At 50.9% G+C, this 25,416-nt stretch overlaps 2 protein-coding genes across 5 annotated transcripts; both read left to right on the forward strand.

Moving 5' to 3' along the window:
* Positions 1-2,282: 2,282 nt before the first annotated feature.
* ING4 (inhibitor of growth family, member 4) lies at positions 2,283-9,633 on the forward strand. Of its 3 annotated transcripts, none has more exons than XM_012637899.1 (8): positions 2,283-2,357; positions 5,536-5,607; positions 7,327-7,493; positions 7,662-7,776; positions 7,935-8,040; positions 8,301-8,448; positions 8,710-8,771; positions 8,883-9,633. In XM_012637899.1, exons 1-8 carry the CDS (start codon positions 2,321-2,323, stop codon positions 8,920-8,922), a joined length of 747 nt encoding a protein of 248 aa, XP_012493353.1. In that variant the 5' UTR covers positions 2,283-2,320; the 3' UTR covers positions 8,923-9,633. The 3 variants fall into 3 exon arrangements, with proteins under 3 accessions (XP_012493353.1, XP_012493351.1, XP_012493354.1); XM_012637897.1 differs by having other exon boundaries at positions 2,288-2,357; positions 7,932-8,040; XM_012637900.1 differs by having other exon boundaries at positions 2,302-2,357; positions 7,932-8,040; positions 8,304-8,448.
* A 922-nt stretch (positions 9,634-10,555) lies between these two features.
* Positions 10,556-19,692, forward strand: ACRBP (acrosin binding protein). 2 transcript variants are annotated; one of them, XM_012637895.1, is made up of 10 exons: positions 10,556-10,655; positions 10,956-11,174; positions 11,379-11,473; positions 12,071-12,188; positions 13,132-13,603; positions 14,090-14,222; positions 16,478-16,657; positions 16,746-16,913; positions 18,750-18,833; positions 19,366-19,692. In XM_012637895.1, the coding sequence occupies exons 1-10, from the start codon at positions 10,613-10,615 to the stop codon at positions 19,486-19,488; spliced, it is 1,635 nt and encodes a 544-aa protein (XP_012493349.1). In that variant the 5' UTR covers positions 10,556-10,612; the 3' UTR covers positions 19,489-19,692. The 2 variants fall into 2 exon arrangements, with proteins under 2 accessions (XP_012493349.1, XP_012493350.1); XM_012637896.1 differs by having other exon boundaries at positions 10,574-10,655; positions 13,231-13,603; positions 19,366-19,610.
* The last annotated feature ends 5,724 nt before the right edge of the window (positions 19,693-25,416 follow it).

Here is a 25,416-nt window from a genome sequence, read left to right on the forward strand (position 1 = left end):
CCAGAGGTGTCCAGTGGTGGAAACCATGACCGGTGATGAGGTGCAGGGTTGATTGGCGATGCAGGACAGCCATAATAGCTGAGGAGCAGAATGTGATCAGGAAATGCGAACTTCAACCCTGGCTCTACCATTGACCAATGTTGGCCACGATGCTTCTTCAGCTGTTAAATGAAGGGGTTGGACTAGATAACTTCCAAGATAGCTTATTGAGAATTAAAAACCTCGCTTTAAACACTGAAAAAGTTGTGACCAAGCTCCCACGTCTGAGAACTGGTGGTTTACTTGGGACTGCTGGCCAACAGTGCTGCTTACATAGGACGTGGATAATTAAGTAATGCCCACTTAATTTGGGCCTGGATATCTTGTGGGCACCTGGAGATCATGTCTGAATATGTGGTGTGACAGCTATGAATTTATCACATATGACCAAATAAGCCAGTGCTTGTTGGCTCCCTGAATATTTACTGCTTGTTTCCTCCCACTCTAACCGTTTAAAAGGCCCCGACAGCCCTAACTTCATTACCAGTATTAGAATTAGAATCCATTCTTTTAAAGCTGTGGTCCCCAACCTCTGGGGCACAGACCCGTATGGTCTGTGAGCTATTCAGAACTGGGCCACGTAGCAGGAGGTTGAGCAGGGAGCTTCATTTGCATTTACAGCGGCAACCCATTGCACTGCCCATTGCTTGCATCACCGCACAAGCTCCGCCTGCTGTCAGATCAGCAGTTGCATTAGATTGTCAGAGGAGCCCGAACCCTACTATAAACTGCGCATGAGAGGGATCTAGGTTGCGTGCTCCTTATGAGAATCTAATGCCTGATCTGAGGTGGAGCTGAGGCGGTGATGCTAGGGCTGGGGAGCAGCTGCAAATGCAGATTATCATTAGCAGAGAGGTGTGACTGCACAATAAATATAATGCACTTGACTCACCCAGAAACCATCCCCCCCCGGAAAAATTGTTTTCCATGAAACCAGTCCCTGGTGCCAAAAAGCTTGGGGACCACTGTTTTAAAGGATACACTCACACTCATTGCAACAATCTATGAGGTAGTTATTGTACAGAAAAGGAAATAAGCATAGAGATTAAATTACTTATCCAAGGGCATGACTCTTAATTAGAGTGAAGTCTCCCAGATCTTATTGCTGTCTGTCTTACCACCTGCACACTAGTAAACCAGGGGTTTGACATTGCACTTCTTACCCTATTTGGTCTAAATTATGTAGCTGAAATTCTGTCTTCATATTAGAAATCTGCCATGTGGCATTGATAATTATTATGAAGGATGTGTGAGTTAGGGGTGGCAACTATCTCCAAGATACTATCTTACTTACACCACTATTAGGTTAGGGGCTTTGACTTCCATTTCCCTAGTGTTGTGTGTTCCCTAGCCTGTCATGCCCTTATTGCTTTCCATTCTGATGAAAAGCAGAGTTCACTGTACTATAGCTGACCAATGTGATGGCTGGCATCTAACTGGCCCAGTTGTGATACAGCTCCATGCCTCAATCCCTTCAGAACTGTGATACTAGCATCACGTATAAATTCAAAAAGGGAAACAAAAACATGAGATTTCCTCCTTAGACAGTGGCAAGAGGGCAAGGCCCGAGGTAATATTTTATATGTCAAAGTGTATTTGAGTGTAAAGGACAGGAGGCCTGATAAAAGCTGTGCAGAATTACAGCTTCATTGTAATCCTTTGCATTTATAAGTAGGAAATTTATAAATAATTAATGTCTCTCAAGTTAAAAATTATGTTGGGGAGATGGTGTTTGTGTGAGTGAATAGAAATGCGGAGGGTTTAAATCTCTCAAGGTCCAATACTTCCCAACTTCAAAGAAACTGCTATAGCTGCCTTAGAGAAAGTCCTGCTTCAGCTGGGACCTACTCTAATCATCAGCTTCATATTCTGAAAAAGAAGAAAAGAGTTCGGTTTTCTAGTTATTGAAAGGGGATATTTACGGATACAATCCTGAAGGAACAGTGTTCCCCCCATTACTACACATTCCCGATTTGGAGGGAAAAAAGTTTGCTAGAGAATGCAAAATGGCGACCCCAGTGACGTAATACTTGCCCCGGTCGCGTTCTGGGGCCTCTGTAAGGGCGGAAGCGGGCTACAGCCGCCTCGCTACGGACGATCGTAGCTACGCAGCAAAAGGAAAAGTTTCAGGGTCGGGCGGATGTGTCCTGGCGGGTAATTTACTAAGGGCGGAAGTTCTCTTTTTGAGGGCGGAAAGGCTTTAAGCCAAAAATAACTTCGGCTGCTGTCATGTTTCAGTCACTTCCGGGGCGGATCGGAAGTTGCTTTGTTTTGCTTCAAGATGGCTGCGGGGATGTATTTGGAACATTATCTGGACAGTAAGAGCAGGCTGGAGGAGGGGGTCAGGGGCCATAGAGTGGTGGGAGGATCAGGGCCGAGAGGATTTATGGCCCTGAAGTCCCGGTGACGAGAAGGTCACAATCGTGAACGGGTTCCGTGGGGTGAAATATCGGAGGGTGTGAAGAAAGAGGGGGCGGGGCAGCAGGATCGAGGCCTCGCTGTTGGGTGTAGACGAGGGAGGGGCTGCGCGGTGGGGTTGAGGGCTGTGTCTTGAAGGGCTAGGATGCATAGCCGGGAAAGACATTGCTAGCCTCCATTCTACAGGGTCTCCAGACCCAGGGCAGATTTTTTTCCCAAAGTCGTGCAGAATCGTATCACCCACTGCCATTTGGAGCAGCGGCAAAGACCTCTTTGAATCTCCTCCACTCAATTCTTCCTCAGAAGTGGCTTCTCGTGAGGTTGGGGGTGGTGATGGAGAGTGACCACTGTCACATGATGAGCCGGAACGCTTCCCTTCATGGAGTAAAGGTTCACTTCCCACCAAATGAAAATTTGGTGTTATGTTTATGCCATTTGAGTAATCCACCCCTTCACAAAGCCTATCGCCCTGTGCACTTCCATTTTTCTTAGAGTCTGGAGTCACTTATTCAACAAATTTTTACTGAGGTCCTGGTATGGGTCAGACATAAGAGCAGGCACTGGGGATGATAAAAAATGAGTAAGACACAGCCCATGCCCTCAATATGCTCACAGTCTAATAGGAAACAGATTATGCAATAAAACAGTATGACATGTGAAATAACGCATATATGTTAAAAGGATAGTTGGGAACACTGAAGAAAGAGGATAATTACCTAGAGATGTAGGTGAAGCTTTAAAGAGAAGGCAATGTTTTAATAGTGTCTTAAAGGTTATTTATTTGCCTGTGAGAAGAGAGGAAGGGAATTCCAGGTTGGGGAAAGCATCAGCAAATGTACTGTGATGGTTTTATGGCAAGGTCAAGGAAAAGTGAGGTCACAGTGTTTGATCTCTAAGGTGAGAGATTGGGAAGTGGGACTGGAGAGAGAGGCCGGGGCTAGATTGGACAAGGTTTTTTAAGCCAAGCTAGGAAGTTTGCATTTTAAAGTAGAGTATGATTTAGGTGGGGTTTTTGTTTTTGTTTTTAAGACACAGGATCTCACTCTGTTTCCTGGGCTAGAATGTAGTTGTGTCATCACAGCTCACTGCATTCTTGAACTCCTTGTCTCAAGCAATCCTCCCTCCTCAGCCTCCAAGTAGCTAGGACTACAGGTGTGCACTACCATTCCCCGCCAATTTTTTAAAATTATTTTTTGTAGAGACGTCTTGCTATTTTCCCCAGGCTGGTCTGGAACTCCTGGCCTGAAGCAGTCCTCCCACCTCAGCTTCCCAGGCCTGAGCCACTGTGCCTGGCCAAATGGGACTTTTATAAATGAAAATAACTGATGTTTGGTAAATTGGAGCGTGATAACATTGATAACAGGGAGATCAATTAATGATGACAGTCCAGGTCAGAGACGAGAACCTGATCTTAGGGAGTGACAGAGTATTCAGGAGTTAAATATGGTAGGACTGACTGAATGACTAAGTAGTTGAGAGAGGAAGAAGACTCTAAGGTGGATTCTTCCTTCTTGGAAAGTGGGATAGACTATACCATTGACAAGATAGGAAATTCAGGAGTAATAGCAACATATTTAATTCAGTTTAAACCTAATCATAGGAGTGGTAATTGTACACATCAAAGTGAATGAGATTGTTCAGGGAAAACCAGTAAAGTGAGAAACTGAGGGTACTAAAATGTAATCTCAAGAAAACATGAACATTTAAGGGACAGGGCAGGTGCAGTGGCTCACACCTGTAGTCCCAGCTACTTGGGAGGTTGAGGCAGGAAGATCACTGGAGGCCAGGAGTTCCAGACTGGCCTGGGCAACATTGTAAGACCTCATCTCTTCAAAAAAAATTTAAGGGAGCAGGCTAAGAAAATGTCAATGTTGTAGTTACCAGAAGATATATGATGAGATTTAGAATCCTGAAAGGAAGAAAGTTACTCAAAGAAGAGAAGATGGTGCCAGCTGCTTCAGAGATATTTTTTAGGATAGAACTAATAACAGATCATTTGATTTGGTAAGTCATTGGTGACTTAAAGTAATCTCAGCAAACTGGTGGTAGCAGACCTGAGGTTGTACATTAAAGCAGTATAGGCATTTTAAAAGTTTGAGGTGGAGTTTTGAGAAGAGAGTTTTCTTATATTGGGGGGACAAATATTCATGCATTTATTTAAGTGCTTATTGAGTACCCTCTGTATACAAGTTATAATTCTAAACACCAGGGAAATAGGAGAGAGTAAGACAAACATGTTTTAGCCCACTTACAGGGTCGGAGAGACAGATACCAAATAACTAATCGCACAATTTTTTAAGTACAGTTGGGTAAGTGCTAAAAAAGATAGACGACCTTCACGTATTATCTAGGGTCCTTCTTGGAGTCGGGGAGAGTCAAATTTGAGCTAAACTTTGAAGAACGAATAGAAATTTAGTAGGCCAGGAGGTACATGGGGGGTGAGATGAGGAAGATCAAGCAGTGCGTTCCATACAGACAGAATGGCATGTGGAAAGCCAAGTGACAGCAAGGGCACTAGTCAGTGTGAGGCTCTCAGAGAAGGCCAGTGCGATCAGAACAGAGGGACCACAAAGGCAGACTGACGTGAGTTAAGGCTGGTGTGAAGTAAGCAAGGGCCAGAAAGTGCAGAACATCCTAAGAGCAGTAGGAAGTTACCGGAAAGTTATAAGCAGGGGAGTGACTTGATCAGGTTTGCATTTTTTAAAAGCACATTCTCGCTACTATATGGAGAGTTGATTGGAAGGTTATGTGTGTTGAGTAGTAGCGGATACTAGGAGAGTATTTGTAAGTTGAGGACAAAGAGCTTGGAAGCAGAGATTGAAAATACAGGATAAAGAAAGGCTGATTTGTAAAGTAAGGTCACTGAAGAGGAAAAGGGTGGGATAGCTGTACAGAGATGGAAAAGTTTGTTGTGGAGAGAAAGAGACGAGCGTGGCCTCTTGCAAGAGAGGAACAATGGTTGGGTCCTGTCACAGATAAATCCAGAGGTTCGAAGGAGGGAAAACTGAACTGTACTTTAGAAGAAGTTATAAAGCCAGTGCATAGTCCAGTGATTCTCAGTTTCTCTCTCTTCCCTAGGTATTGAAAACCTCCCCTTTGAATTACAGAGAAACTTTCAGCTCATGAGGGACTTAGACCAAAGAACAGAGGGTACGTACAGAGTAAGGAGTTCCTGTGTGTAATGAGTTTGTGTAATCATTTATTTTTCTGCATGGTGCTACCATATCATCTGGTGTGATCTGGAGAACTGCAGCTTCTCTCTCTCTTTTTTTACTCTCTTGCAATTCTTAAAAGAAGATAATGATCCTCATTTCTGTATTAGCTTTTCCATAACAAATGGAGTATTGAAACAATGCCTCAAGAATTCAAAGATTTTATGTTCTTTACACCTTCCTCAAGAAGAATTCAAGAAACCAAAGTAAACTCTAGAGTTATTTCTGCTCTCCATGTTTGATGTATTTATAGGATGACTAGAATGTTTCTACTTCACTGCGTTGTTAATGTTACTATCACAAAATTCACAGTGTGGCTTTAGACTGCAACTTACGTTGGTAGACGGGAGCTTTGCTGTATAAGTTCATAAAAAGAGAAAGAAAGAAAAGCAGTAATGAAAATCCGGATCTCTACACTGCGTTCTTCAAGCTTACAGAAGCATTTGGTACCGTCTTCAGCACTGGACATTGGGCAAATTGGCTGCATTGGGGCATTCTCTTGGAGCCTGAGGGAGGCTATTCTACAGTGGTCAGGTTGGTCTCTTCAAGATCAAAGATGTCTGTTGGACCTATCCCTATACCCACTGAAGGATATATATCTTATCTTCCATCCTATGTAGCCATGCTTAAGGAAGTAACAGGCTGGTGTTGGCATGCATGAAGCTGTGTCTTAAGTTGCTCTGGGTAAGTTTACTCATGAAAAGATGAACATCATCTAAAATCCTGAGCGTGACTCCCTAAGAAGTGCTTGCCAAATGGTGAGAACCAGCTTGCTTGCTTTCTTATATCGTCCTAATTCTTGAGTTCACACGCAGAAAGACCAGTTGGAGATTATGGAACTATGTGCTTTTTCAGCTTCTTCCAAGGACCTGGACTGAAGTGGAGCATAAACAGTGTGTTTGCATATCCCCCGGTTATCTGTTGCTGCACTATGTTAGAGTCAGACTTTTGTCTCTTTCCGTCGACATTTTTATGAGCCCTACCAAATGTTAGGCAATAGATGTCTACAGTCTTAGTGTCCTGGAACATCACCAATCTTCCAATATTAAAATGTTTGAAGCAGTATCTAAGATGAACAGGAAAAAAGTGATGGAAAATATAAGCAAGTTGCAAATGATGAGCAAAATAGAGTGGGCAGTAAGGTAAGCAGAACAACTACTACATGGATGAAATAGGACCTAATTTAAAATTGCACGATACAGATGTACACACTTGGAAGCCAGCAGCAGCAGGTGACCCAGCCTGGTTTGCAGCAGTCAGTGATGGTGTGGGATGTTTTTGAGACAAGAAACAAGGCAGCTTTTGAGACAAAATTCATGGGTCAGGAAGCAGCAAGCCCTACAAAGAAGCATCTTCAGACATCAACAAAAATATACTTCTTATTAATGTGGTGTGCAAAGGACCCCTCGTTGTGTTTCAATAATTTAAGTTCCAACTATGATAGCAGTGTTTTCAGCACCTTGAAGGCACCTTTAAAGCAAATATTGTCAATATGTTGCATTACTTGAGTACATGGCACAGTACCAATGAACGTTCAGTACGTTTTAGTTGGAAGGTTATCATGGTCAATGGAAAAGGTCCAAGGAACAAGAGGAAGAAGTGTGTTTCACGTAGCCACTCAGGGGCCATTGTGACCAGGCCTCTGTCTCTGTTGTAGACCTGAAGGCTGAAATTGACAAGTTGGCCACTGAGTATATGAGTAGCGCCCGCAGCTTGAGCTCCGAGGAAAAATTGGCCCTTCTCAAACAGATCCAAGAAGCCTATGGCAAGTGCAAGGAATTTGGTGACGACAAGGTGCAGCTTGCCATGCAGACCTATGAGATGGTATGGCCCTGTTCATGGCTCCCCACCTATCTCCCATCTAATCCTCAGGGTCTTAGACCCCTCCTTCAGCTGTGTTGGGGTCTGGGAGATCCATAGAATCTGGCTCAGCCTATTTTCTTTGATCAGAACCAGCCTTGTACCTCTCCCTTCTCCTTCCTTTCTACCCAGGTGGACAAACACATTCGGCGACTGGACACAGACCTGGCCCGTTTTGAGGCTGATCTGAAGGAGAAACAGATTGAGTCAAGTGACTATGACAGCTCTTCTAGCAAAGGCAAAAAGAGTGAGGAGGGGGGCGGGGCTGTGAGAGGTGGGGCGAGGATCCAAAGGGAGAAGAGGTCTATGGGGCAAGGGGCACCAGGTTGGAAAGAAGGGAAGGAGAGAGGACTTAACCCATCTTTGTGTCTCCTGCCTTCTGGCTTTCCCCTTCTTTCCTAGAAGGCCGGACCCAAAAGGAGAAGAAAGCTGCTCGTGCTCGTTCCAAAGGGAAAAACTCAGATGAAGAAGCCCCCAAGGCTGCCCAGAAAAAGTTAAAACTTGTGCGCACGTGAGTGTATCAGGGTGTCCTTTGCCAAACGACATACTCTTCTCTCCCAGTGCCCTACTCCCACCCTGCACTGCCCCTTGCCATTTTCTGTGTCTTCTGAGCCAATGACTACCTCTTCTTACCATTTTGGGACCTGCTGGATAGAAAGGAGGAGCCACAAATCATTTGCCCCACCAGGATCTCCTTCTGCCACCTCTGAAAGCCTCAGGTCATAGCTTCCCTTCTCGCAGATGACATTTTCTCTTCCTCTTGGCATGCAGAAGTCCTGAGTATGGGATGCCCTCAGTGACCTTTGGCAGTGTCCACCCCTCTGATGTGTTGGATATGCCTGTGGATCCCAACGAACCCACCTATTGCCTTTGTCACCAGGTCTCATACGGAGAGATGATTGGCTGTGACAACCCTGATGTGAGAACCGTTTTGCCTCAGGATGGGGAGTTCTTTGGGGAATGAAGAGAGAGTGGATACAAGAGGGAAAAACTCACGGTTGAATAGTGGGACTTCAGAATAGAAGGAAGGTGGTTGGAGCTTGTTGGCCTTGGGACTTCCAAGAACTCTCCAAAGGGATGGAATAAAAGACATTCCTCAGGAATATGTGGGGGCTTCCTTTCCTTCTTCTGCCACACCCTGGCGCCTGACTTCTGCTTCTTCCATCTTGTTCCTCTTCAGTGTTCCATCGAGTGGTTCCACTTTGCCTGTGTGGGGCTGACGACCAAGCCTCGGGGGAAATGGTAAGAGAGAGAGTTGTGGCAGGAGTGGGAGGGTCCCTAAGCTGAGTGTTAGAGGGCGTTCTTCCTTCCGTTCACTTTCTCCCTCCCTTTCTCTTTCACGTTCCTTTTCAGGTTTTGCCCACGCTGCTCCCAAGAACGGAAGAAGAAATAGATAAGGGCCTTGGATTCCAACACAGTTTCTTCCACGACCCCTGACCTGGGCTAGTGGGCAGAGGAATGCCTGTGCTGGGGCCGGGGTTCAGGGAGATGTGGATGGCGCAGTCCTGTCATCCCTTCTCCTCCCCTCTCCCCACTCCTGGTGCTGAGGCTGCGTCCAAACCCTGGTAGGGAGGGGTGCCGCAGCCACTTACGGTATGTGCTCTCCTTCAGCCCTCCCCCTTCAAAGGGAAGTGGTCTTGCCCACTGTCCTTTTGCCTCCATGCTGAGGTTGGTGCTGTATTTCAGAGGGAGGGTCCTCTTTATTCCCCTTGCTTTGTATTTAAAGACCGGGGCAGTAGCATGGGGGCTAGGTGTGATAAACCTGCTTCTCCATTCTTCATTCCCCCTCCCCTGTGGGGGGGCTCTTCATTCCCCCTCCCTGGTGGGGGGCTAGGTGTGATAAACTTGCTTCTCCATTCTCTTCCTGCTTTTTTCATGGTGGGGGATCTCCCAGATCATCTGGGCTCTGATACCCCTAGTTGAAGGGGCACCCCTTCCTCTGTGCCAAGGGGATTCATCCTGGCCTTGTGAGTGGGAGAGGGGGCAAGGTGGAATACAGATAACTCACATGTAAAAGGAATCTGGGTAGGTAAATAAAAGCTATACATGTCGGCCTGCTGTGTTTATTGTAGAGACACTATTTTAGTACATGTGCTAAGCATTCTTTTTGCATCCTCTGGGTTGGATAAGAGGCGGGAGGATGGCATGCCAGAAGTAGGACAGGACATGAAAGCAGAAGTGGCACCTCTGCACCAGAACCCACAACTTCTCCACTTGGGAAAGACCAGGTGGCCGGCCGGAGAGCATGCCTCAGACCAGGGGTCTCCGAAACTTTGTAAATTGTGCATCTTCATAAAACGTCTTTCACTTCATTTCCAATAAATGATGTATTTGTGTTATATGTATGTGTATTACTGTCCTAAATATTAGCTTGATTTCTTATTTTAAACATGAAACAGATACAAAAACAAGAATTTTCCTCCCATACTTGAATGGATTGTCTTCCTCACCTCCCCCTATGAAACCATATCATTAGACCACTGAGCCACCCTACCCCCAGGTCTCCCTCATCTGAACCCTGCTCTTGTTTTCCTCTTTGGCCCGTTTCTTGCATGGAAGTGTCCTCTCGAGTTCCTACCCAGATAAGCCTTAACTTTGTTTTGTACATTCCGTCTCTGCCTGCCCTGCCCCAGAACTCTGCCTGTGCTCACATCTACGTCTTACTGCCTGTGGGGCAAATTGCTTCCCTAAGACCCAGTTTCCTCATCTGTTATCCACCTTGTGGGATTACTGTGGCAATTAACTAAGGTAAACACGTAACGAGCAACACGGCCTGCTCCGCTGAAGACGCGCAAGGAGCGGCGCCCTTTGCCATCCGTGTCCCGGCGAGCGCAGGGCGCGCGAGGCCCGTGCGGCGGCGCGGGGTCGGCCGGCGCGGGGTCGGCCGGCGCGGGGTCGGCCGCAGAGCCCGCGTCAGTTTCCGAGCCCCGCCCCGCGGGCGCCCCGGGCCCCCGGGCTGTTTGTGACGTCCCCGCCGCACCTTCTGCCTCCGCCCCGCCAGCTAGCCCGCGCCCTCGCGGCTCCCTGCTTGGCCGGTTAGAGGCCGCTTTTATCTTAGAGAGGCGGGCGGATCTTCTGGGGCCATGAGGAAGCTAGCCGCGGGCTTCATTCTCTCGGTCCTGAAGGGTGAGAGGTTCCCACCTGTCCAAACAGACTCTGCCTCTCCCAGCTCGGTCCTCCGCCTCCCGAGAGCCCTTTTACCATTTCTGAGCCGCTTTCTCTTGGTGGCCGCCTTGGGTCTGCTCCCTAGCTTCTGAGATCCTCCCTGATCGCTCGCCTGGGGTCAGGCCTTTGCCTCCCCCGCTACAGTCCCGTCACCTGGTCAGCACGGGTAACTCGCTGAGGACCCCCAGTCCCTAATTTGCTAGGACCCAGAGCGGGTTTGGGGGCGCAGTCCATCCATCCGTCTGTTCGTCCGCTCTGCAGTGCTACTCCTGCCTCTGACGCCTGCCCCGGCCCAGGATTCGACTTCGGCCTCCACTCCAGGCAGCCCTCTCTCTCCCACCGAGTACGAACGCTTCTTCGCACTGCTGACCCCAACCTGGAAGGCCGAGACTACCTGCCGCCTCCGGGCAACCCACGGCTGCAGGAACCCCACCCTCGTCCAGCTGGATCAATATGAAAACCATGGCTTGGTGCCCGACGGTGAGGGCCAGACTAGTGGGGAAACTGAGGCACCCAGGTTGCGCACCCAAACCTCAGGGCAAAAGCCCTGTGCTCATGTGAGACACGGAAGCATATGCAGGCACCTCACCCTGAGCCCATGTTCTCCGCTGGGGATACCAAGGAGCCACTGCCCCTCCCCAGTTCTCCTTGTGTGCTCATCTTCTCCACCCCACCCTTCCTCAGGTGCTGTCTGCTCCGACCTTCCTTATGCCTCCTGGTTTGAGTCCTTCTGCCAGTTTACTCAGTATCGTTGCTCCAACCACGTCTACTATGCCAAGGTGAGGCCCAGGCCGAAGGTTGGATCTGGTGTCCCAGGGCCAAGGCAGAGGCAGTGGCAGTGGGGAGTCGAGGAAGAGCTCCAGGAGGGCCATCCTTAGATCCTCCTTCCCTGCCGTTTGCCAGTCATTTACCCAAATTTATAGGAATACAGTCTCACCTTGGGCATTCGGATTACAATCCTGCTACTGCAAGAAAAGTAGGGATGAGGGATGGGAAGAGGCAAAGAGACAAGCCCTTCCATTTATCCTAACAGGTCAGTAATTTCCAAGTCCAATGCAAAAGAGTGATGGCAGGGGTGTGGCCCAGACAGAGTTTTTTTTTTTTTTTTTTTTGAGACAGAGTTTTTTTTTTTTTTTTTTTGAGACAGAGTCTCACTGTATTGCCCAGGCTAGAGTGAGTGCCGTGGCGCCAGACAGAGTTTTGTCTTCCAGAGAGGGACCCTGCCTCAGGTCTAGAGGGTCCCAGCAAGGAACATGTCCCTTTATCCCTGCCCAGGACTGTGAGAGATGAGACATGCTGGAGAAGCGGCTGAGGAATCAGCAGGAGCTGAATCTCCCTTTGGGAAAGGTGTCCCCATTTTCCTTCTCTCCCTGCAGAGGGTCCGGTGCTCCCAGCCAGTCTCTATTCTCTCACCTAACACTCTCAAGGAGGTGGAAGCTCTTGCCGAAGTCTCGCCCACCACGATGACCTCCCCCATCTCACCCCGCTTCACAGGTGAGACCCTCACAGTGCCTGGGAGACCACCAGCTACTCCTTCCATGATTCCCAGAGCCCAGGATGTAAGGCATCCATGGTAGGGAAATGGGAAGCATGTGGGTGGGAAGGGGGCACTAATAGCCATTTATGGAAGGGAGAGTTCATTTTTTGTGTTTTTGAGACGGGGTCTCGCTCCGTCACCCAGGCTAGAGTGCAGTGGCATCATCATAGCTCATTGCAGCCTTGAACTCCTGGGCTCAAGCAATCCTCCTGCCTTGGCCTCCTGAGTAGCTGGGACCACAGGTGTGCACCAACATGCCCAGCTAATTTTTTAATATTTTGTAGAGATGAGGTCTCACTACGTTACCCTGGCTGTCTCAAACTCCTAGCCTCAAATGATTCTCCCTCCTCAACCTCCCAAAGTGCTGGGATTACAGGATTGAGCCACAGCAACCAGCCAAGAGTCTGCTTTTTTATTAATACATGTTAGGGCCCTCCTGGACCAGAATCTCTTCCGCCATGATTTATAATTCTGCCCTGAATCCATTTTTCCTAGCTCCAAAGACATTCCTGCATTGGATGGCTTCTGGGACTTTTATAACTGACATTTTCGCTTTAGCAAGAATTAGTTGCTAGCTACTCAGAACACTTGGTGTTTCCTACGGGAAAGGGACAAAAGGTGGTATTCCAGGTGGGAGTTAGGCAAGAGGAGCACTTGCCAGGGAGGTGGGCAGGTGACACATGTGACCAACACCACAATTGCCATGGGAATGCCCTTTTATTTTAATATTTATATTTTCTGTGTTTTTTCTCCTTAACCATGTGTATAAGTGTCATTTGGTCTGCTTTCTTCTGCCTTTGTGTTTATGCGTGTGTCCCTCTGTGAACAGACTCTCACAGGCCAAAAGCCCGATCATCTCTTTCCCTTTTCTTTCTCCATCCCTCCCAAACCCTGCTGCAGTCACAGAACGACAGGTCTTCCCACCCTGGCCTGAGCGGCTTAACAACAACGTGGAGGAGCTCCTGCAATCCTCCTTGTCCCTGGGAGGCCAGGAGCAAGTCACAGATCGCAAGCAGGACCAAGGAGTGGAGCACAAGCAGGAGCAGCCGCAAGAACATAAGCAGGAGGAGGGGCAGGAACAAGAAGAGCAAGAGGAGGAGCAGGAGGAGGAGGGAAAGCAGGAAGAAGGACAGGGGACAGAGGAGGGCCTGTCTGCAGAGGAGGCGATGTCTGCGGTGCAGACAGATGCAGAGCCCAAGTTCCAATCTGAATCTTCTAACCCTTCCTCTTTCACTCCCCGGGTACGAGAAGTGGAGTCTACTCCCATGATGATGGAGAACATCCAGGAGCTCATCCGATCAGCGCAGGAAATGGATGAAATGAATGAAATATACGATGAGGAACCCTACTGGAGAAATCAAAACCCTGGCAGGTAGAGGAAGTTCTGACTCCCTCACCGGCCCTGCCCTCCCTGTGGCTGTCTTTGGGAATGAGAAGCCCACTCTCCCAGCTTCAGCCTGCAGACCTGCGCAGACCTGCTGGGGCTTCCGGCACAGCTAGCAACTGTCTGCCTGAGCCACTCTGTGCCCGTCACTGGCCTGAAGTGCTGCCCGACATGCTCATCACTGTGCGATGTAGTGGAGTGAGCCCTGTCCGTGGAGCCATCAGGCGTGGGTTCTGATCTTGTCTCTGCCCTTATTAGTACCGCAGCCTTGACAAAGTCATTTCTCCTTTCTGGACCCCAGTTCCTCATTTGTAAAAGGAAGCAATTGGTCCAAAGGCTTCTAAGGCCCCACGCTGAGCATGCTGTATGTGTGTGACCAAGACCAGATGCTAAGGGGAGGGAAGAGAGTAGGCATGGCTTTCTGCCCAGCTGGCTGGCCGGCCCATCCCCACAGTCAGTGCTGTCTTCTTGCAGCCTCCTGCAGCTGCCCCACACGGAGGCCTTGCTGGTGCTGTGCTATTCAATTGTGGAGAACACCTGCATCATCACCCCCACCGCCAAGGCCTGGAAGTACATGGAGGAGGAGATCCTTGGTTTCGGGAAGTCGGTATGCCTGCCGTACTGTTTGATGGATACGTGCCACTGGGCATCCTCTGGGGGGTGGGCAGGGAAAACATGAGGCATAGTTGGAGAGAGTCTCTCCATGGAACTTTCTTCTTTGGAAGGTATCTCCGGCCCACTTTAAAGGAGGAAGGCTCAAGACCTAGTCTGGAATCCAGTCCAGTCTGGAATTCATTGTTTTCCTCTCTGAGTTGTCAGGCTTTGAGTCACCCTTTGATCCGTTCACCGTCTTCAGTACCTAGCTTTGCCTTAGGCGCAGCTCTCCTCCTTTCATAGAATCCATTCCAGGGAATCCATAAAGAGATCCCTGTCTCAGTGTATCCTCAACACCCAGCAAGTCTATTCTCAGGAAAACATACTACGAACTTTCAAATAATGCAATGTAGCAAACATTTGTTGAGAGCTCATATGCCATCCATTCGCCCATTTGTTCAACAAATACTGATTTGGGGGGCACCAACCCTTTACTGGGTATTTGAGATGTTAGTAGTGCATACAGTAGGTCCAGTCCTCTGTCCTCTTGGAATCCAGTGGGGTAGAGAGACAAGGAAATATGCAGGACACTGTGATGGGATCGGCATGTAACGGATAAACACAAAGCACAGAGAGGGCAGATGGGGTGGGGGGACAACTCTCCGCGTTTGGGAGGATTAGAGAATGCTTGTGAGAGGAACTGATGTTTAAACTGAGACCTGAAGAAAAAGGAAGCTAGCTAGGCAAAAGAAGGGGCCTGGTAGAAGGCTTCTGGTAGAAGGAATAATATGTGCAAAGGCTCTGAGGCAGAGAGGAGCAGAAATTTCATGAGGCACTAAGAATGAGCATACTGTTTCTGCCCTTAAGGGGCCCAGAGCCCATGAGGGGGTAAACCCGAAAAAAGAATGGTAAGAAAAGAAGGGGGGAAGGGCCGGGGAAAAGGTTTGTAAAAAGGTGTAAGAAGTTCAGGGGTCATGGAGAGAGCCCCCTGGATTTTATGGCTTGGATACGGGGATAGTAAGGAGTCCATTTTACCTCGAGCAGACCAGCAGAGGACAGAGTCAAAGAGATAGGGTCAAAATGTGAAAATCTTGAATGGAAGTCTCAAGCATTTATATTTAATTTGATAGGACAGAGGAAGTCACTAGAGATTTTTGGTCAGGGACATGATAATGCCCCCCTTATGTGCTGCTGGGAGGAACAAGCAAGGGTAGGTAAGAGATCTCACGCAGGCACTTTGAGAAAGGCAGGAGGATCACTTGAGGCCGGGAGTTCAAAACCAGCCTGGGCAACATAGCAAGACCCCATCTCTACAACAAGTTAGCTGGGCGTGGTTGTGCACACCTGTAGACCCAGCTATTCAGGAGGCCAAGACAGGAGGATCACCTGAACCCAGGAGTTGGAGGTTACAGCAGTGATCATGCCACTGCTGCACTCCAGCCTGGGTGAAAAAAAAGGAAATTTCACGCACTGTGACAGCAGGCAGCATTGACTGAAGATGCTGCTTAGCACGCTCCTCCAGCTAGTGCTGAGGAAGCTCCGTCAGGGCAGAGTCCAGCACGGAGGCGGAGACTCCACTCTGAAGAATATCTTCCAAGAGCTTGGCGCTTTCGAACCCAGGTGCTTGGGTAGAGCGTCAGTTTTAGAGTTACAAGGACCTGGATCCGTGTCCCGGTGTCACCATCTGTTAGGCATGTGGCTTTGAGCAACTTACTCAACCTCACTGGCCTCAGTGTCCTCGTCAGTAAATGGGGATATTGTTAGTATCTATGCTATTATGGGGTTCGTGTGAAGGCTAAATGAGATGACAGCATTTATAGCCATGGAGCCAGCCCTATGTTACCTCTTTGTAAATATTAGCATTATCACTGGCAGAGATTGAGAAGGGGGAGGGTTATGACTTCTTTTCAGGGAGGCTAAGTTAGGGGTGATTGTGGGTCACCCAGCGGTGTATTTTCTGTCAGGCAGTTGAGAATGAGGATTTGGAGCTCAGAAAAGAGACCAGAGATGGCGATAAAGATTTGGGTGTCACCTGCAGATAGATGACAATGACCTAGGAGTAGATAAATCATCCAGGAAGAGGGCGAAGGAACAGAGAGCCAGGCAAGGTCTTTGAGGAACCCTTCGGGAGGGAGGCGGAGGGAAAAGCCAGAGAAGCTTTCGGAAGAGGCTTAATGCGAAGACGTCCTGCCAGGCCCGCTCTGGAGAGCTGAGGCGTGGGAGAGGGCAGGCCTCGGAGTCTCAGCCTCACCCGCAATCCTGCCTCAGGTCTGTGACAACCTTGGGCGGCGACACACATCTACCTGCGCCCTCTGCGACTTCTGCTCCCTGAAGCTGGAGCAGTGCCGCTCCGAGGCCAACCTGCAGCGGCAGCCGTGCGACAACTCCCACAGGACGCCTTTTGTCAGCCCCTTGCTCACCTCCCAGAGCCTGTCCATCGGCACCCAGGTACGGGCTGCACGGCCTGCGGTGAGGAGGCAGAACTGGGAGGCCCGTGGGGGGCGGGTGTGCACTTCCCCCGTCTCCTGTGCCACAGGTAGGGCACATGGAAATGGGCCGCTTTTACGGGCTGGATTTGTACGGTGGGCTCCGCATGGACTTCTGGTGCGCCCGGCTTGCCACGAAGGGCTGTGAAGACGATCGGGTCTCTGGCTGGCTCCAGACCGAGTTCCTTAGCTTCCAGGACGGAGATTTCCCCACCAAGGTCAGAGCCTTTCCGCGGGCTTGGCCCTGCCACCGCCACCCCAGGCCCTCCCCGTGCCTTGCTTTAGGTGGCCCTAGGAGGTGGAAGGGGGCGCCTGTCCTTGCTGAACCCCCTGCCTGTCTCCGACAGACCGTCGCACCCCCCCCCCACACACAGAATGGGATCACATCTGGCAAAGCAATGGGAACGCGGAGTGGGGAGAAAGCGCGGGACTGGAAGGCAGGGGATGGGAGGCAGGAGACAGAGGTTCTGGTCCCAGCTCTGGCAGTTACTTGTGTTGACTGAAGAAAAAAAATCAAGCTTTTAAAGAAGTAAAGTTAATTTTATTCAGAAGTTTTACTGAGGGCTACATCCCGAGAGAACACCTTTAGAGAGGTTGTATCAGACTGCTCCGGCCCGGTATTCCAGCCCACCACTCACGTATAGGTGGTGGCACTTCGGTACCTGCAAAATCGCATCCAAGCTTTGGCACAAGAGTACACCTCGTGATAGATTACAGAGACGTAATCACTAACCCCATCACATGTGATCATTTGCATAGGAAGAGGCAGGGCCTAGTGTCGTTTATCTTTTAAGGAACGTAGTGACTCAGGCAAGAGATGTGGGGAGCCATGTGCTCCATCCTGTGTTGTCTTCAAAGCATCTCTCGGAGAGCTGCCCGTCATCACAGAGCAGAGATGACCAAGCGTGGCTTCGCACATTTGCTACTCTGTCTCACACTTGTTGAGTGGCTTTGGTCAGTGACTTCCCCCTCTGGACCGAAGCTAGATTTATCTCTGCAGTAAAAGACGAGGTGATGTGCCAAGTGTTCCCCATCCCTGTGATCCGTTACTCGCCTGCCTCAGTCTGAAGGGCTCCTTCCCCAGCTCTCCCAGTACTTTCCCCGCTCAATGAAATGAACTGGGTGCCCCCTCTCCCCAAAGTCACCTCGTCTGTGGGGTGATCTGTAGTTGCTGAGAGTCAGGCCTCTCCCTTCTGTGGGTTAGCAGGGAAAACTAGGGCAAAGAAAAGTAGGGGCTGCTTAAGAAAGGGCTGAGAGGCTGGGCGTGGTGGCTCACACCTGTAATCCAGCATTGTGGGAGGACCGCTTGAGGCCAGGAGTTCAAGACCCGCCTGAGCAACATAGTGAGACTCCGTCTCTACAAAAAATAGAAGAATTAGCCAGGTGTGGTGATGCACACCTGTAGTCCCAGCTACTCGGGAAGCTGAGGAAGGAGGATCGCTGGAGCCCAGGAGTTTGAGGTTGCAGTGAGCTATGATGAGGCCCTGCACCCCAGCCTGGGCAACAGAGTGAGACAAAAAGAAAGAAGAGGGCTGGGAGCTGAGCTGAGGGGCCTGTGTCCAGCTCTTGTCCCTGGACCTCTAGACCCGGAAGAGGTCTCAGAGATCAGCTCAGCTGCCCGCTGGATTTATAGACGGGGAAGAAAGTACAAAGAGGGAAGTGATTCACCCCTGTCTCATATTAGAGATTCTTCTACCCTCTCCCTCACTTGCCGTCGCCAGAAGGATCCTTGCCGTTGGACCACTAACTGGGTCCCCTCCCATGTTCTGGACCCTTAACCATCCCCCGTCTGCTCCCGTTCCACAGTCTCTTTCCCAGCAAGCTGAGCGGCAGGGCAGCCTCTTCTCATTCTCCCAGGCTCCTGGCTTCTTCCCAGCAGCCTGCGCCTGGAGGTGGGAGAAGGGCAGAGGTGAGGGAGCACACGGGTGTGGCGGGCCTGGTGCTCAGGGCCATGCCCCTGGCGCCGGTTCTGCCCTCGCAGATACTCTCTGGAGCGCTGGTGTCTTATGAAGCTTCTGATACCCTCTCCTCCCCCTCCCTGGCTCCTGGCTTAGATTTGTGACACAGACTATATCCAGTACCCGAACTACTGTTCCTTCAAAAGCCAGCAGTGTCTGATGAGGAACCGAAATCGGAAGGTGAGCCCCCCACGCTGCCCCCTTCTTCCCCCGCCAGCCTCTCCATCAGTCACGGGGGTTGGTGTATTCTGAGCCCCCGGGCGGCAGCTGGGATGAGGAGAGCACTTCTCTACCTGCGTCTCTGGGGCACAGGCCTCCATCAGCATCCTCTCCTCCACTCCTCCAGGCCCAGCAAGGCCCTCCCGGGCAGGCGGGGGGGGCGGTGCGCCACAGATAGGAGGGGAAGGCCCTGAGAGCACCCTGAAGAGCCCTCGGCTGGGCTGGGAGTGGACACTGAGGTCTCGGTCTTGCTTCCTGTTCTTACTCGCCAAGCAGCCTGGGATGAGGCTCTTCCTGCTCTCAGCCTTAGCCTCCCCGTTTCTGAAGGAAGGGGGCTGGGCTGCTTGGTGACATCTGAGCTTCCTCCTTCCCTCTGCTGCCCAGGGCCCCTGCCTGCCCACCTTGGGCTCTTGTGGAGCTTCTGACACCTCCCACCTCCCCACTCCTGGTGCCTGGCTCCGTGACACACACTATGCACTGAATCCCCGTGTAGGTGTCCCGCATGAGATGTCTGCAGAACGAGACTTACAGTGTGTTGAGCTCTGGCAAAAGTGAGGACATCGTGCTTCGCTGGAGCCAGGAGTTCAGCACCTTGACTCTAGGCCAATTCGGATGAGCCGGGGTCCATTCTGTCCCCACCCCTGCCCCACATTCTCCACGCTTTCAGATCCTAGCTGTCAGTCTGCTCCCAGGCTGCGCCCAGAGGTCTCTGACCTGGCCCCTACTCATGTTGTCCTTGGGTGGGGGCAACAGTCCCATAGAGGGCCATCCTGGGAGCCGCACCTTCTTAAAGGATGTCTTTATATAAAGTGTTTATTTTAAGCCTGCGTGGCCTATTTTAGTTATGATTCCCATCCTCAGCTCTGCCACCCTGCCCCATGGGATCAACCCCCACCCTCTGGTTGTACGGATCCATATGCAGGTGAGAGAACCGAATGGCAATGGTGCTCTGGGAAGCGACAGTCTGCCAGGAGAAGCAGAAGAACTAAGAACTCAGGGAGGTCAGGCCGGGCATGGTGGCTCCCACCTGTAATCCCAGCCCTGTGGGCCGAGACGGGAGGATGGCCTGTGGCCAGGAATTTGAGACCAGCCTGGGCAACATAGTGAGACTCTGTCCCTACGAAAAAAAACACAGAAACTAAAAATTAGCTGGGCATGGTGGTATGCATCTGTAGTCCCAGCTACGCAGGAGTCTGAGGTGGGAGGATCACTTGAGCCCAGGAGTTCAAGGCTGCAGTGAGCTATGTTCGTGCCACTGCACTCCAGCCTGGGCAACAGTAAGACCATATCTCAAAAAAAAAAAAAAAACCCAAAAACTGAGGGAAGTGGATTGAAGAAGGTCATGGCTGGGGTCTTGGATGATGTGGGCCAGGAGGACATGTGTGTCTTTGTTTCTGAAGCCCTGGGCCCCGTCAGATGGGGGTGTAGGATTGCCTCTCCATAGGATAAAGGCCAGAGCCTGACTGAGATCTTGTCCAGGGAGACCAAACCTGTAGAATACGACATACTTTGCACTTCATCGGGAGGGAGGAAACCAGAAACTACAGTCTGGAGCTCAGGAAAACCCTTGATTTGACTACAGGAATTTGCCAGATGATCTGAATGTTGAACTGGTTGCATCTTGATAACATACATTGAGGTGTGACTCCAGCATTGGCCTTTAATAATTTGAAATCTTCCGAAGTGTGTTTTGGGGACACAGTAGAGTCCTCCCTCCTGCTGTAGGGTCATGGTAATTAACAGCAGTTTGAAAACATGGTTTATTGTGGAAAAGTTCAAACACGCACAAAATAGAATAGTATAACACATCTCCGTGCACCTTCACCCACTGCTTTATCAGCACGTGGCCTATCGTTCCGGCGCATGTTAAAGGCTCTGCAAAGTTCTGTAACAGAGGAACTTGTTTAACCTAGTATTTTCCAAACTCATTTCACCATAATGCCTTTTTCACCTACCACCCCAAAACCGGAACTTGTTTTTGTTCATGGACAACATGCCCAGCCCTGTGCTCAGCCTGTGCATACAGAGCCAAGGGGCTGAGGGGAAACGGACTCCGGCAAAGGGGAACCGTGCAGCCTGGCGAGTGCTGTGATGGAGGGGCTGTGTGTGCTGGGCAGGGTGGCAGGGCCTGGCACAACGCCAGCACGCAAAGGGACCCTGGGCAGGGCGAGGTGCCAGCCCTGAGTGGCAGGGGCCAAAGCACCTTGCAGACCCAGGAGAGGAAGACAGACACCCAGCGGCAACTGAAGAGGATGATGGGAGGCTGGTGGGTTAGTCATCTGGCACCGGCAGGTGGGTGTGCCCGTGACAGTTCCCGGAAACTGTGGGAGCGTGTGAGCGCTGGGTGGGGGGAGTTATTAGTTGGCAAGAGTCGGGACTGGATTAAGTTCTCAGCTGCTGGAGTTTCTTCTTTGGCCAGTCTGCAAAGGCCTCTGAGGGCAATGCTTCCTCTTCTCCCTCTCCTTGGCCCGTGTGGGGTAGGGTGAGTACAAGGAGCAGGGAGGGATGTGCTGAGATCTGCGGAGGTGGGTGTGTCCCCACCTGACCCAGGAGCAGTTCCTACCAGCCCAGCCAAGCCCGGACAGAACAGGCAGTGGAAGCCGGCTTGGGGAAGTGGCACAGCGGCGGGGAGCACAGGTATGGGGGTGTCCAAGTAGGGCTGACTGCACAGGTGTGCAGGGGGCAGCACCCCTCCTGTGGAAACTGGGGGACCTGGGTGGGATGCGGAGGAGGGTGGGTGGCAGCCCTGGAAAACCTTTCTGAATAGAGTAAAAAGCCAGAAGGAGCTGCCTCAGGCAGACAGACCTTTGCAGACTGAACTGAAAGAGGCAGCCAGCATGCCTGGCACACCCCTGCGTGCACCTCTGAAGCTTCAAGGCCCACTCTGGGGCATCTCACAGAGGTTGTGTCTCCCCACTCCCCGTTTAGGCCCCCACTGTCATGCTGAGCCCTGGTCCTCCCAAGAGGGGCCCTCTGGGGACTGTTTCCTCCTTTTCTAACTCCTAATTAAACCTCAACCCCCCCACCCTCATCCCCTAGACCGGGCCCTCTGCAGATGACAATGAGCTAATCTGATTAAACTGGCTAATGGCTCACTGGCACAGATGTGTTCCCGTTGTCATCCTTGCCAGCTAGCTAAGGTGTATGTGATGGGGTCTTCAAGGGCACTGCCTTAACCCAAAGAATGCATCTATATAAGGGGATTGGACGAATGGTCTCTGATGCCCCTAAGAGCTCTGATAGAACGTGGCTCGGGAGCGGCTTGAGGGGACGGAATCTCAGATATTGGGCACAGGTGGGGGAAGTATCTGGGGGCCAGTAGGGCTTTATGACACTTTTGCATCACGCCATGAGGGTGGCTGCCTACCTATTACCTGTGTGGGGCCTCCATGACGAAAAGGGGACCCCCACCAAATTGTATCTCCAGAATCCCTCCTTGTAGGGTGAGCTGAAGTTGTAGCCCTGAGAGGAGATGGGGACAGGGTTTGAGGGGAGACGAACTTACTTGTATGTGTAAGACTTGCCTCCCGGCCACCCAGAGGCAGGAGAGCCCAGCTCCATGGCTTTCCCTACCCTGCCACCCCCAGCGAATACCTCACCGACACAGAGACCTTCCATGCCCAGGGGCATTAAAACAAGCCCAGGAGGAGCGGGCTAGCAGAAAGAGTGAGGGCTGACATCAATGCGTACTAAGTTCAAGTGAGGTCCAGGAGGCCAACAGACTCCAGGCGTTTTTTTTTTTTTTTTGTCATTTTTATTTTTTAGAGATAGGGGCTCACTCTGTCACTGAGGCTGGAGTACAGTGGTGCGATCATAGCTCATTGTAGCCTTAAACTCCTGGGCTCAAGCCATCCACCTCAGCCTCCCGAGTAGTTGGGACTACAGGTGTATGCTACCACGCCTGCCATTTTGAAAAATTTTTTTTAGAGATGGAGTCTTGCTATGTTGCCCAGTCTGGTCTCAAACTCCTGGCCTCAAACCATCCTCCTGCCTTAGCCTCCCAAAGTGCTGGGATTACAGAGTGAGCCCCAGCAGGTGCCCGGCCATCCAGGAGATTTCCCTGAGAAGGCAGGACCTGCCACGGCTAAAGGCAAGGGTCAGGCGTGGCAGACCACCTCAGGGCACCGGTCAGTGGGGAGGGCTAGGCCTGTCTCAGTGGCCTCTCTTAGTCGGGCCTTTATTTCCTGTTTGTCTAGCTTTTGAAAGCAGGGTGGAGGGTGACGTACAAGTGTCAAGGTGTCATCCGCACATCCGGGAAACTAGTTATTGAGCTGTAGGCCACCTTTGCGTTTTGCCTTTTCCTGGAAAAATATCAGGAGGAATGAGGTCAGAGTACCCAGGGAGGGAGAAGACACAGCTGAGGACAATGTTGGAAATGCAGGAAGAGACAGGCTAAGGTGGGGAACGATGCGGGAGAGGCTGGAGCAGGAATTTTGGCTGGAGAAGCAGGCAGGCCTGGACCAGAGGGGGAGGGAAGACAAGACCGGACAACAACACCGTGTCCCTCACCGGGGACTCCTTTTGGAGAAGAGCATGGCACCTGGGGCAGAAGGAGGCCCCCTCACCTTGGCGACGCCATACTGTGTCCACACCACACACCTCCCATCTCATCCTTGCCCCTCAGATCCAGGATAAGCTGAGGAACAGGGTTCATCTGTGTCCCCAAAGCAGCTCTGGGACAGAGCTTTGCACAAAGCCTTTAGACTGAGTTAAGCTTCTGCTGGAGGCTCAGCACAGCCGGGATCCTTTCGGGGAGACTGAATGTTTGGGTTTTGAGGAGTGTTCCTGACTAAGCCTGCGTGTGGGGAAAGGTGCATCCCCTCGATGTTGCCTGAACCCAGAAGCAGAGGAAGTGGGCTCAGCTCATTTAGCTGTGGGCTAGAGCACCCACTAAGGGGTCTTTCCTCTGTCGGGGCTGGGGCACAGATGGGCCATGAAAATCTAAAATGAGGGTGGGGCTATTCCAGAGCGGATCTTCAGGGGCAAGGATGGTGGGACATCAGAGGGTCCTTCTTTTCAAACTTCTGACCCTGGGAATCAGGGTCAGAGAACACAGGAGGATGCGAGTTATTTGGAAGAGGAGGCAAAGAGAGCGAGGCACGTGGTGCGTGTGTGGGGGCAAGGCGGGAGGAGCACGGAGAAGTGAGGGGATGACCACGATCTAGCTGCCTGCCCGCTTTTACACCCTGATTCTTACTTCCTGCCTGTGGCAGAAAATAGTCCTGCCCCTCTGGCTTATCTCAGCAAAGAGCAGTGCCCAGCCCAGCTCAGAGGGCAATGGGGCAGGTCCCAGAGGTGCTGAGAGGTAAGGACCTGGCCCCGGATGTACACATGGGAAGCTGAAGGACAGAGACACAGGAAGCAGGATGGTTGGCGCACATGCTGTGCTGCGTGAGTGATGTCAGGGGGTGGGTTACATGGAAGGAGCAGTCCTGGGGCATCCACGTGTGTGGTGCTTTCTTTGCCCCTCAGTGCCTTGGGGTTAAGCTCTGTTTGCGCACATCGACGTGGGTATGTGCTTGTGAAGCTGCCTGATTCTACGTGCCTGCTGTTTAAGGATATTGTCCCTAACGCAGAGCCTGTGTCTTCTCTTCCTCCTCTGGCCCGATTGGCTGTGCACGTACTTATATTACCAGTAATATATTACAGGGTGTGTATCCGCACTGATTTGTATGTTACTAGGGCTCTTGTGTACACGTATCTCAGCGGGCACATACTTCTGTGTGTCTGTGCACGCTCGTGCATGTGGTGCGATGCCTACTGTGGCCACATCAGTATGAGCTGATGTGACTGAGCCAGTGTGGACCTCCATGTCCCTCCTTCCTCGTGTCCCTTCTTTTCTGCGGCAGCTGCTGTTTCTTTGATTCCTGCATTTCTCCCCACAACCTGACCTCTTCTTCAAGGCAGGGTTAGGGGAGAGGGTCTGGACTGCTCCTCCCCCACATCTGGATCCCTCCTTCCATTTCCTGTTTGCCTCCTTTTTTTGGCAGCTTTTCCCCGTCTTTGCCATCTGGCCTGGCACTATGCCATTCAGCTCCACTGACCGGAGCCCCAGGGCTCGGGAGGCAGGGGAGTGGGCTGGGGCCAGGGCAGGGGCCTGGCAGCTCTCGGTGCCTAGTGCAGGCCATGCTGTGTGACTCTTTCAGAAAGAGGTGGATTTGTGACAAATAGGCTCCGCTGTAAAGAGACCCAAGGACTTCTCCCCATTGGAGTAGAGTAATGAGAGCACTGCCATTTCCTTTACTAAAGGATTCTTAACTTTACCTTTAGGAAACAGCTCAATTAACACATTTTGGTCTGTTTAACATTGTAACTTTTTTAACAGATAGACTTGGCATTCTTGAAAAATAATCCATTCACTGAGTGTCTAATATGTGCTTCCTAATTGTAAGGAACTACTGGTTCTCCAAGTAATGGTTAAGAATGATAAAGTGGGGCCGGGCGCGGTGGCTCATGCCTGTAATCCTAGCTCTCTGGGAGGCCGAGGCGGGCGGATTGTTTGAGTTCAGGAGTTCGAAACCAGCCTGAGCAAGAGCGAGACCCC

Source organism: Propithecus coquereli, unplaced genomic scaffold (genome assembly GCF_000956105.1).
Source record: "Propithecus coquereli isolate 6110/MARCELLA unplaced genomic scaffold, Pcoq_1.0 Scaffold124, whole genome shotgun sequence".
Taxonomy (NCBI): domain Eukaryota; kingdom Metazoa; phylum Chordata; class Mammalia; order Primates; family Indriidae; genus Propithecus; species Propithecus coquereli.

What these genes read in the sequence shown, in the direction of transcription:
- ING4 (XM_012637897.1), top strand. Translation starts at nt 2,321, where the DNA reads ATGGCTGCGGGGATGTATTTGGAACATTATCTGGACA. An exon ending in CTTAGACCAAAGAACAGAGG is followed by an intron (nt 5,608 to 7,326) that starts GTACGTACAGAG and finishes TCTCTGTTGTAG; the next exon opens with ACCTGAAGGCTGAAATTGAC. An exon ending in TTGGCTGTGACAACCCTGAT is followed by an intron (nt 8,449 to 8,709) that starts GTGAGAACCGTT and finishes GTTCCTCTTCAG; the next exon opens with TGTTCCATCGAGTGGTTCCA.
- ACRBP (XM_012637895.1), top strand. Translation starts at nt 10,613, where the DNA reads ATGAGGAAGCTAGCCGCGGGCTTCATTCTCTCGGTCCTGAAGG. An exon ending in CATTCTCTCGGTCCTGAAGG is followed by an intron (nt 10,656 to 10,955) that starts GTGAGAGGTTCC and finishes TCCGCTCTGCAG; the next exon opens with TGCTACTCCTGCCTCTGACG. An exon ending in TGAGGAACCGAAATCGGAAG is followed by an intron (nt 18,834 to 19,365) that starts GTGAGCCCCCCA and finishes ATCCCCGTGTAG; the next exon opens with GTGTCCCGCATGAGATGTCT.